This window comes from Anarrhichthys ocellatus, unplaced genomic scaffold (assembly GCF_004355925.1).
Source record: "Anarrhichthys ocellatus isolate YVR2014 unplaced genomic scaffold, GSC_Weel_1.0 scaffold36, whole genome shotgun sequence".
Lineage (NCBI taxonomy): Eukaryota > Metazoa > Chordata > Actinopteri > Perciformes > Anarhichadidae > Anarrhichthys > Anarrhichthys ocellatus.
Genome location: NW_022280066.1, coordinates 4,068,328 through 4,079,855, shown reverse-complemented (window position 1 = coordinate 4,079,855; position 11,528 = coordinate 4,068,328). Strand labels below are relative to the sequence as shown.

General features: G+C 47.3%; 1 protein-coding gene across 6 annotated transcripts in view; it reads right to left on the bottom strand.

Moving 5' to 3' along the window:
- kiaa1109 (KIAA1109 ortholog) overlaps positions 1 to 11,528 on the bottom strand; it is a 71,701-nt gene that overhangs the window by 48,848 nt on the left and 11,325 nt on the right. For all 6 annotated transcript variants that reach the window (XM_031866681.1, XM_031866683.1, XM_031866684.1 and 3 more), the window contains exons 16-34: positions 11,033 to 11,130; positions 10,648 to 10,832; positions 9,801 to 9,907; positions 9,394 to 9,629; positions 9,044 to 9,262; positions 8,486 to 8,623; positions 7,529 to 7,705; positions 6,938 to 7,066; positions 6,217 to 6,336; positions 5,726 to 6,057; positions 4,602 to 4,852; positions 4,232 to 4,472; positions 3,650 to 4,129; positions 2,288 to 2,561; positions 1,987 to 2,124; positions 1,728 to 1,798; positions 1,349 to 1,522; positions 739 to 859; positions 324 to 473 (exon numbers count right to left, since the gene is read on the bottom strand). In XM_031866681.1, coding sequence (XP_031722541.1) covers positions 324 to 473; positions 739 to 859; positions 1,349 to 1,522; positions 1,728 to 1,798; positions 1,987 to 2,124; positions 2,288 to 2,561; positions 3,650 to 4,129; positions 4,232 to 4,472; positions 4,602 to 4,852; positions 5,726 to 6,057; positions 6,217 to 6,336; positions 6,938 to 7,066; positions 7,529 to 7,705; positions 8,486 to 8,623; positions 9,044 to 9,262; positions 9,394 to 9,629; positions 9,801 to 9,907; positions 10,648 to 10,832; positions 11,033 to 11,130 — 3,641 coding nt within the window. The remainder of the gene's footprint in view (positions 1 to 323; positions 474 to 738; positions 860 to 1,348; positions 1,523 to 1,727; positions 1,799 to 1,986; positions 2,125 to 2,287; positions 2,562 to 3,649; positions 4,130 to 4,231; positions 4,473 to 4,601; positions 4,853 to 5,725; positions 6,058 to 6,216; positions 6,337 to 6,937; positions 7,067 to 7,528; positions 7,706 to 8,485; positions 8,624 to 9,043; positions 9,263 to 9,393; positions 9,630 to 9,800; positions 9,908 to 10,647; positions 10,833 to 11,032; positions 11,131 to 11,528) is intronic.

Sequence of the window (11,528 nt, the reverse complement as noted above, 5' to 3'; positions counted from 1 at the left end):
AAATCAATGTTAAAAGAGATAGAAATGATACAAACGAAATATATATATATATATATATATATATATATATATATATCCATTCAATCTTCAAGTGCAAACAGATATTAACTTCCATTCAGTCAGATAAACCTGAATGGTTGTGACACTGCAGTATACGCTACATTTCACAGATGTACTGTTGCAAAGTTGTATCTTCTTTGTTTAAATGTAACGCGATCTAAAGCGATGCTCAGGATTCTGCGCTCGCTCGTGAACCTCTCTTGGTCGGGGCACAGCTTGAGGATCACCGCTGGCCTCTCATTACCCCGGGTCACGGGTCTTACCTTGGGGATGGAGACGTTGGCTTGGAGGCCCTTGATTTTCACATTATCTGGTTTGACGGACAGGTCGGTCTGGCCGTGAGTGATGTTGAGGGAGCCGGGGGTCGTGCCCTCCGTCTTGGACAGCTTGTGCTCCTGCTTGACGGTTTGGCTCTGTGTGGATGCAGATCCAAAAACAGCGGGGCATCGGGCAACAAAAGCCACTTTTAAAATTGGGAAGCTGATTCGTGTCGAACCTCAAAACTATTTAGAATATCCCTCCATCCATCTATTATCAGTAATCGGTTTAAACATTCAGAATAGAAACACTTATTTCATACCATCAATAAACAATTGAGTGACACATTTATCGCAGGAATTACAGCTTTCCCTCTGATTTGAATCACTGTCGCTTTGTTTTGTGCACTGCTGTACTTACGGACTCGGTGACCGTGGACTTGCTGATCTGATAGGCTTCGTTGAGGACTTTCCCGTGCAGGTCGTCCAGAATGGTCGCAGGATGACGGATACTGGCAAAGTGGACCATGGATTCGATGTACCTTAAAAGAGACCAAACAGACAAAAGAGCTGTAATAAAACAATACAATTTCATAGGGTTATAAATATCTTTATTTTAATGATTCATAGCTTTGTTACAAACTGTTCTATCAGAACTGAATCGGATATAAAAATCGCCCTTTCCAAGGATAATCAAATTTACGATGTCAGTACTTGAAGATTAGCCTCACGTCAACCTTCAAGCTACAGTTTACCCATCTCCACACTGCTGTAGCCAAGAGCCAAGTGCTTAAAAGGCCACCGAAATCCCAGCATGGTTAGCCTTTAGCAAACAAGAGTCACACTGATAGACAACCAGGAGCGGGACAACACTCTGAAGCAGTTTCAGCGGAATTTTAGATCCACGATGCAGTGTGTGTAGGGAATAAATTGGCTTAAAGGGATAGTTCAAACCCCACTTCAAAACTTATGAAGTATCCCTTTAAACAACACACACACAGAGATCAAACTCCATGAAGCAGAGTTAGTACCTATCCAGGGATTCAGCCACGAGGGGCGTGAGCACCACGTTGACGGCTCCCTTCACCTCCACGATGGCCGTGGTCCTGGTCTGAGCCAAGGGCTGCTCCAGAGTCCAGTCGTCTGTCGTCGTGTCCTCGTCTGTGTTCTCCATGGCCCTCTTATCCAGTGGGGTGTATGGTGTACTGTGGAGGAGCAAAGACACAATCTCTCTGATCAGTGCTATATACTAATAATAAAAATAAAAAAACACAGCATGAGTTGCTACTTGGTGCTGTTAAGTACACTGAGATACACAAATACAAAACACACGCTGTCTTCAGTGGATAGTTTTTTACTGTAACTAGAATACATAGGATGAGCTGGGTGAAAACAATGTGGCTTAAATACCTGTTGTTCTCTCCCATCAGCTGAAGTCCTCTGTCCAGTAGAGAGCTGGCTGAGAGGCCCTGCTTTATCACCTGTAATGTTAAAGATAAAGTTAAACCCTGAAACTGATGACCTGGGTGTATTGTGGATGGACACAAATCATTTAATCACTTCAACAACTAATACCAAGCCAAAAGTTTGAAGTTTAACTATAGTATTTACATTCTGATGGAGCCAATGACCTCGCTACATCCACACAAAGACTGTTATTAGTTATTACCTTAAAGCCAGGAACAGAGAGCTGGTCGAAGGAGGCGGCGCTCTCCTCACTGGTGGGCGTGTCCAAATCTAAGGGGCGGTGCAGAGACGACTTTGAGGTCCTCTTATTGGTGGGCTGCTTGACAGACCAATTTGAGACCTGGCAGAGGTGGAGTGAAAATAAACAGGCTCGGTGTTACCACAGGTAATGCTTTCATAAAGGCATAACATTGAGCCAAATGAACACTCTAGACATTCAGATGGAGGTATTTGTTTCGATGCCTGAAGGACCCTAGGATTGGCATTAACGTGAAAGACATTACCTGGTAGTGGGCGAGGTAGCTCTGGTAGCACGCCATGACGTGGGGCTGACGGGTCACGGGGCCGGGTTCGGCCGTCTTCTCCGTCTCCACCGAACTCTCCTCCTCCATGGCCAGGGCCGAGACGAAGGAGGCCTGGGACGTGTGGCTGGGCAGGGGCTGCGGCGGCAGCGGGGGCAGCATGGGGGGCATGGGCAGGGGCCGCGGCTCGGTGATCAGCTCCCCATTGAGAACGTAGGTGAGGGGGCCCTCGACGCTGTGGTAGATGGAACTCCGGCTGGGTGGGGGGGAGGGGTCAAAATATTCACACGGGCACCAAATGAACATGTCACGGTGAGGTTTAAGCCAGTTCACAGCCAAACAAATAGTCAACGTAAACATGAATGTTTTGGTGGCAAACGGCCTTTTTGTTGCACTTGAAGGACATTCCCGTTACCGTCGCACAAACCCTTAAAGTTAGATTAGACGTTACAGCTATTTTCTGTGAATAATTGTATGTTCTTGAAAATATCAGCCTTACGTTTCAACAGGCGTGGAGGCTGTATCAATCAAAAAAAGCGTGTCGCAATCAGTGTGAGAACATCTCGGGGTAATAGAAAGATGACGAGGTATTTGCAGAGCGAGGCCGAAATCCAATTTGCAAAAAACACAGCCGCAGTAAGTGGCCGCCCGTGGATCAAACGTCGCATTTGCCACAACCCTCCTAGATCCCATCCATCCTGGAATGATCGAATCAGAGCAATAAATGAAAAAGCTGCAGCGTGTTTAGCTTCGGGGGGGAAAGTTGCTTAACAAGATGAAATGCAAAACTTGTTGGGGCATTAAACATAAAAAGAAATGTCATAAACAACGTTTATGTATTCCGGCATGTTGTGCCATGAAGACATTTATGTCAGAGCGAGTCATCAGAAGTTATTTGGCGCAATAGTTTACGGCCTGTTTTTTTTCATTCCACTGCAATGCTTTCCAAGTACGTGCTGTTAAAGAGCTTGTAATTCTTCTTCACAGCACTGTAATCATGCCTTTGATGTTTCACTGTAACATCGCTACGAAGGCAACGGGCCAATTGAGGACACTTCATGAACCATCGAATTCCTGCAATCATCGCAATCTTAAAATGTAAATCATAAATCCTTCAGAATGGCCTCTGTATCGTTATCTAAAAGGGCAACACTTCAAGCAATGCGAGTCAGAGCTTGCTGGAGAGGTCATTCATTTATCTGATCCTACTCTGAGCCGTCTGGACTCTAACATCACCTTAATCCCGGGCTTAGCTTTTGATCCGACCGTCCTCCCAACCCTTTTAACTTTGAGAACTTTTCCACTGAAGCAGAGCTTGCCGAGATCATAATCATTCGAGCTGACCTGTAGTTCTCCATGTGGTACGGGGGCTGCTGTGGCTGCCTCCTCTTCTTCTTGCGACCCGGGTACGTCCCTGGGCCCTCGTCGGCGCTGCTGATCGGCTCAAAGTCCTCGGTGGCGGAGAAGTAGGCCTCGCTGTCGGCCACAGACATGCTGGAGTCCGCCGAGCGGTACTGGTGGAAGGTGTTAGAGTCCGCCGACGGCGTGAAGGGGAAGGAGCCGTAGCTCCTGCGCTGACGCGGCGAGTCCAGGACGTTCTCGTCGCTGCGGGAGACCTCGCTGCTGAACTGGACGCCTCCGGACAGGACCGGCGGGGGCTTGTCGGTAAAGACGGCGGCCGACAGGCTCTTGGTGCTGCCCAGTCGACCAGACTGCACGGAAGACTGACGCTTGAGGGGTGAGCAGAGGGGGGAGCGCACCGAGGAGCGGTCCTGGGAGCTGTTGGGTGAGACTGGCGAGACCTCTGGGACGTCCCCTAGGGTGCTGCGCAGAGAGAGATTTAAAGAGATTGAAAATCCTGCTTGTGATTCCTAAAGCACATGCTCTGACATATTCTTTTTTCCACAGAATCTTGATGTTACTCACTCAGCAGGGCTTTTGCCATTCATGGGGAACATGCGGTCCTCCGTGCTCGGCGAGGGGGTGTCCCTCTCTCCGGCCAGCAGGGGCAACGCGGCACTAGAGGTGCTGTTTTCCTCAGAGGAAGAGGCGGAGCTCTGGGAGCGTTGGGGCACCTGGAGGCTGAGGTGTTGCTGGCCACGCCTCTCAGGCAGCTCGGGAGGCAGGCAGGGCGAGTGCGTGTCCGTCTTCAGTCCGACAACCCTCCCTGAGAAAACACGCATTTGGTTGATCAACCGTCGATACTTCCAGGCATGTACTTTTATGATGCATTCAGTATTTTGCGGCCCATGCATTAATTCTGGAAATCTACATCAAAACTTTGCAAAATGCATACCATCCACTTTGGGCGTTTCCTTGGTTATAATCCACTCCCCCGGCTGTAGCAGAGACTGGCCATAAGACATGTCCGGCTCGCTGCTGGAGGAGGAGAACGCAGACGAGGAGGACGGCGTCAGCTCCTCGAGCTTGAAGAAGTCCAGGCCCATGTTGGTACCTCCGAAGAACCGGCAGCCTCCGAGGCAGCCACAGCGGTTCCTGCTGCGCTTGTTGCGAATGCGGGCCTCTTCTGGCCACAGGAACCAGAGTCTGAGGAGAGGAGGGTAAAGGGAGAGGTGAGCAAAGGATGGAGTCGTCTGTAAGATGTTGCGGACTTGCCAGGCTCTTGTCGATGAAACGTTGCATCGGTCCTTTCTTTGTTAATATCTGATAATCATTGAACACCTGGGTCTTTGTTCTGGGCAGCAACTACAAGATGCTTTAAGTTTTTTTACCCCTGTCGACACAAGCAGTCATGTTTTCACGGAATGAAGACTACATTTCCCATGAGCACAGCCGTCTTGTGTCGTAATCTGGCCAGCACGTGCATTTGTTTCTGAAGCGAGTAAAATGAAGACCATTTATAATAATTTTGTTTTATCATGGGCATTAAATTGACACCGCTTCATGACCAGTTAAAAACTCCTCGCAGTAACGTTTAGCTTCACTTTAGTATACACTCCCAGAATCGTGAATGTACATCCATACACACTTTAAACTTCCTCATGACCCACACACAGGGCATTCAGCTGAAGTAATAAGAGACATTGTGTCCAAGTACGAGCAAGACGAGAACATCTGTACTGATAATAGCTCTCTGCAGACCGTTTATGAGCTCTTCAATCATGTTGAATTCATCATCACAGCAGTCTAACGGCTGATTATCACATATCATGAGCCGGATCCCTGCACATGAATCATCTTGTTTTGTTTAAACAGACCTACTTCACATTACATCTTATGACTGTATCTGTGACTCATCATACAGGAGGTGTGATGCAGCCAGTGAGTCATTTCTACATAGAAAAGAAGTTTCAGCACTGACAATTTTCTTCACAAATTAATTAAAAAGGTGAACAACAATGGCCCAGGCTTTGAGACAAATGTCTGAAAAAGAGAATACTGTAACACACGAATTCCCACCTTTTGGTGTGAGCGTCGTGCAGCTCCAGAAAGTGCCTCTGGACCTCACATTTGGCCGGATGGTCGGCGGCCAGGGCGACGTCTGCCGTGATGAGGTTCAGGTTGACCGAACCCGCCTCCAGCCAGACAGAGCGCCGCAGCAGAGCGGGCTGCCCGAGACCCAGCGGCTGACCCGGACCCTGACCCTGTCCGGCCGGCTGCAGCCTGGCCGCCTCGCTGTGCTGCTGCTGTTCAATGTACTGCTGGATGTTCACGTCCTGCACCACGGCGCTGATGCCTTCTCCCACGGCCTGGTTGTGCAGGTTGCAGTTGGCGACATGAATGATGGCCGTCTGGAGAGGTAAAAAAAATAATAATAAATAAAAGGAAGGAAGGCTCTTTACACATACTAAAAATCAAACAGCCCATGACATGGATTTAAATGAGTTCAAGTTTTATGAATAAATATATTTTCTTGAAATACAATACATAAACAGTTAGGTGCCAATTACCCTGATGTTGGCAGCGCAGCCATGCTCCACAACAAAGAGGCCAACTCCATCCATGGCCAGCCGGGTCATGGTGTACTTCAGCTCCTCTGATGTGCGACAGTGACCCGGCAGGCAGCCCAGCTGGAAAAACAAATTTTTTTTTAAATGGTTGCATGGGGAAGCCATCTTTAATTTAGTCTGGCTTTGCTTTCCACACAGCTCCGTGGCCGGTAGCCACAGCTGTTGTTGTCAGAAACTAACGAGGGCTCTCAGGCAGAGTTTTTTTGTTTAAATATCCTTGTTAGTATTCGCAAATAAACATTTTGTGAAACAGACTAGTTTCCTCTCAAAGTGACTTCATACAGCACGGTGTTGTGTCTGTAAGCCATGTGAGGTAGCTGTGAGTACATCAATAGTTTTGTCTCCGGCTGCGTCAAGAAAAAGTGGGCTTTCTGAGCCATGCGTCATTAGACAAAGCTTCACAGTGGTCTCCTTTTTTATTATCCGATGTCATTTGCACCCTTCCCTTCACACCGGACAGTTCTGACCAACATTCAAATCTCACAAAAAAAAAAAAAAAAAAAGCCATAATGAGCCGATTTGGTAGCGTCCAGCGTGAGATACACACACACGTCTGCTAACTAGTTCAAACCAATGCTAGAGAGCCACAGCAGATGAAGAGGAACTCTGAGAAACGAGGCTCAGGCTGTGCAGCATTTTGTCGTCTACTGCCGGTTTGTACCTTGGCATCGCAGATGCGGCGATCGACGCCATGCTGGCAGATGACGGAGGGCTTGGGTTGCTCCAGCTGGAATTCTCGGGACACCCCATGGAAGAGGAAATTCTCCCCCCACTCCATCATACTGGCCACCTAATAATCACAAGCGCACAAAGGGCCGTTAGTACTTCCAACACAATCGATGAATACATCTACTGCTCGGGCAAATGCACAAACGAGAGTAGAATAACTGCAGTCATTGTGGGGGTGGACAAAGCACAAGGAACAGCTTACAACAGAAAACAATAAAACAACACCGCCACAAGCGAGAACATAAAAGAATGATGACTTGGTCTGTCAGTCTCAACAACAGTAAATGCACAAAAGTTGGCTCATATTATATTGCACAGGTCGTTTATACAAGCAAGCTTTTTTTTTTTTCTTCTTTTTTTTTTAAAAGTACTTTATCACAGTCACACACACACACACACACACACACACACACACACACACACACACACAACCTAAAGATCCATGATGTAATCATAATCTTCAGGCTGCACGCATTTATCCCTTCCACATTCTCTTTTACGTAAGCCAAACACACACACACACCTGTGGGACTGTGACCCTGCCGGTGAGCCCCCCGGCCTGCATGTCGATGAGCCAGGCGTACTCCAGCGTGTCACCGCCCAGTGGGAGGCCCTGAGCGGAGAACATGGCGTGGGCCCTCATCTGCAGGCCCGACAGGCTCAGGTGGCCGTCCCTCAAAACCCCGTCCGCCGTGGGACGCTGTGGGCGAAAGAACGGACGCACACACACGCAAATATGTTTTGATCTTATATCAGCAACTTGTGTAATCTTCTGCATTCCGTAATATCCCTGTTCATGCCACACACACAAAAACTAAATTAGTTTGTTATCTCAGTTGAGGAGAGAGATGAAGGACACATGTGCTTTGTCGGGGATTAAGGAAAGATATTCACTCTAAACAGCAAATAGGATCCAACTCAGGGCTAAAGCTTAGTAATTCTGCGTGGTTATACAATAGGCTGGTGCTTATGCAATGATGTGGCTGGTGAAAAGTACGTTTGATATTATGCAAGCTGTATTCAGGGTGTTTTCTAAGTGCTGAGTCACCCCATTAGTTGCCAGATTAAAGAGTAGTTGTCTGTGTATTAATTGGTCTCACACATGAGAGGTGAACGGAAGCCCTGAGAGTTAAGAGAGAACAAAGAAAGATCTGGTTATCCATTTTCCAATTATGATGGAAATGGTTTAAGACGTGTGAACCTGTTCACAAGCCATGAACACAGGAGAGAAAACTATTTAGATTGGAGTGAAAAATGGAGCACCAGATTTTTTCCCTGTCAGGGCTTCCGTAGAAGGAGCACATAGTTGAAGTTTGTATTACTGTTGGACTGTTGGATTACAAGCATCTGGACACAAACTTCATCACTGTTCCTAATTATTTTTCTTTAGCCATTTCCCCACAGAGAAAATATGAATCTGACTGGATATATGGAGCAATAAGAAGCAGCACATCCCATCAGGCACCGGTGTGCTTCTGACCTGGTAGTTGTCACTGATGAAGATGTGAATGGGAGACAGGAGCAGCTGAAGCATCGTCTCCTTGTAACCCTTTTTCATCTCAAAACACAGCCGCTCCAAGAAGCCGGATGGACCTTCGGGACCCTCGCTGCTGCAGTGCTGGAGGCACAGACAAAGAGGAAATATGTGGAGTCATGCATCATGTTGTTTTTCGTATACAGAAACGCACACAGACTTCAAAAGGCACGGCTGGCAGGTTTTAAATCCAAAAAAAAAAAAAAAAAAAAAAAAACAGGATTCCTTGCAAGCCAGGAAACAAACGATGGCAAATAAAGTAGACTCAAATGAGCTACACACTTCCCGTGAATGTTCACAATGTCTTGCACTCCTTTTTTTATACATTCTATATACGACGCATTTTCTTTGATTTTCCAATGTCTATTATATTAGTACATATTGTAATGAAGTGATATTTTCAGTGTCATAATCTGTGATTGTCTCCCAATTTGCTAAACTTCTACACTGATCTCTCTCCCTTTCTTTCAATTAAAGTGAACTACTAGCGGTGATCGGTTTTACCATTGGCAGTCGGCCGTGGACTTTGTAGAGGTTGATGAGCACGGTGATGTCCCAGGGGCGCAGGTCCAGGGGATGGATGTTTGAGTTTTCCCTCTGTTCGCTGTCCTCCATTCCCAGAGGAGACCAACCGAGGCCCGAGGAGGTGGAGGTGGACAACACGGGGCTGGATACCGCCTCCTCAAAGTCCATGTACATGTCATCCTCGCCGAAATAGTTTTCCTGTGGGAACACGACACCAATTCTTTCCTGGTTCACTATTATCCAAAATCCACATCAAGCATCCAAACCGAAACATTAAACACACGAGGACTGATTACAGAAGGTGCCACCGAAATACAGAATTTCCGTACCTTGATGGAGATCAGCGCTCGGAGCAAAGGCCCGTAGAGGATGATTTGAGAATCTGGGGACATTTCCATCTCCACGTGAAGCCTGTCGGGCGGGAGCTCCGAGGGGTCCGCGGGCATCCGTCCGTGAGCCGCCGAGGCAGACGTGGAGGTGTAGCGCGGCTGGGCGTTGTGGTGCACCCCCCCGGTGTTCTCCGGGGGCCGCAGAGCCGACAGGATGGATTCCTCCATCTCAGACACTGCAGACGCAGATCACAGGCGAGTTAAGACAAAAGCCATTTTAAAAACAGACATAAATAAGGCGACTGAGCAAAGACGTGAGAGACTATTACAATTTCTTACACAGTTGTTTTGTCACGGCTGGCTTTAGAACGAACAGCAGAGAATTGATACTAAAGCGGGGAGCTTACGCGACTGTTTGAGCTGCTCATCGGCCTTCTGGGGATAAATGGGGTGCCAAGTGTAGTCAATGATGAGCAAGAAGTTGGGTACGCTCCAGCAATCCACCCAGCCGGCTCTGATGCAAGGAGGGGAGAAATACACACTCACAGGTTCACAGTCGTAATACAGAGTTTATCATCGTTTTCAAGTGGATTTTCCGGTACATCGTTTGCTTCATGAACCGCTCAATCCGAGGACGTTACAGTCGGGGCGAGAGACAGCAAATGGGTAACGGACGATTTCTCTGCGGCACCGAGTGCAACGGTCCGGATAGAGTTTGATCGTAACCTCCCCGGGGGGGACTCAGTGCAGTCTGGCTCAGGGTCATGGATTATGAATGATCTGAATTTGGACTCATGTTCGGAGTGCACAATGCATGCGCTACCCAACTATTTAAAATCGGTTTGAACCTTCCCTGACCCTGACACAGATCCTTGCTTAGCAACATTCTCCAGAAGGAATGCAGTCCAAGATGGATAAATAACTGTGGGACACGTAATAAAACGGGTTTATAAGGAAATATAAATTGTTATGACAAGCCCCTAGAAAAGCTTAAACTTCATATCTTCATCTCGAATACCTAAAAAAGTAAACAGGCTATTGTATCTCACTTAAAACCAAGCGAGGCAGCAACTATTTACCGAGCAAAGCATAAAAAGTGAAGGTTAGTGGTACATTTACTTGAAATTACCACCTACTACCTAGGATTGATGTGAGTCAGTGTGCTACGACGATGAGTCACCCTGCTCTTTGCTAACACACTCGCTCCCCCCCCCCCACACAACTACAGAGAAATAACTCCCAGGTTTAACTCACTCTGCGTGGGTGATGTTCTTCCAGCGGGACTTGGTGGTTTTGGGAGGGGGAGCGCTTTGGTGTTCCCCCGGCATGAACATGTCCGGGGGCAGCTTGACGTTCTGGTATTCTTTGGACAGGGTGAGGAGGGGGTCGCGGCTTGGGTGGCACTCTGGCAGGGACAGTCGCAGGTCTGTATCCTCCGCCTGAGGAGGACCACACACACACACACACGCACGCACACACATGCACACACACACACGCACACACATGCACACACACCCAACCAATATGAAAATAAACAGTATGCGAAGCCGTACATCTGTAGGAGCATTTTCTAGATGGAGAAAAATCTACACGAGAACACTCAAGTAAACAAATGGTATGCACTGAAAGCACGGCTCACCTTCAAACTGAAGCGGGTGTTGCAGGTGGTGGGAACAAACTCATTGAAAGGCAAAGTGAAGTCTATATTGAGCGTCTCGCCACACGCTGCAAGGTACACTATAGGAGATCAATAAAGCAATCGATTAGTCTGCCCTGGGATTAAGTGGAGTATATACTGTATGTACAATATATATCACGACTTAATAGAGTCAAAGTATCCTGTCACGGACTTCTGCTTCCAGTGCTCAGGAGGCATTACGTCATCGACTGCTTTCAGGGCTGGATTTCTTTTTATTTTCGCGTCCGTGCGAAACACTAAACACAGATCTAACAGGAAGTCCATTCGTTCCGCTGCAAACCTGTAAACTACCGTATCACCAAATTATATTATCATAAAGGATTTTATACATGGAAATAAAACTTTAGTTGTGCACTTTACTTTAGAAATCTTTTTTTGTCAGTAATTATTTTGTGTGTCTAGAAAAATAATGTCTTTGGTTTGTGTCTGTTTCCTT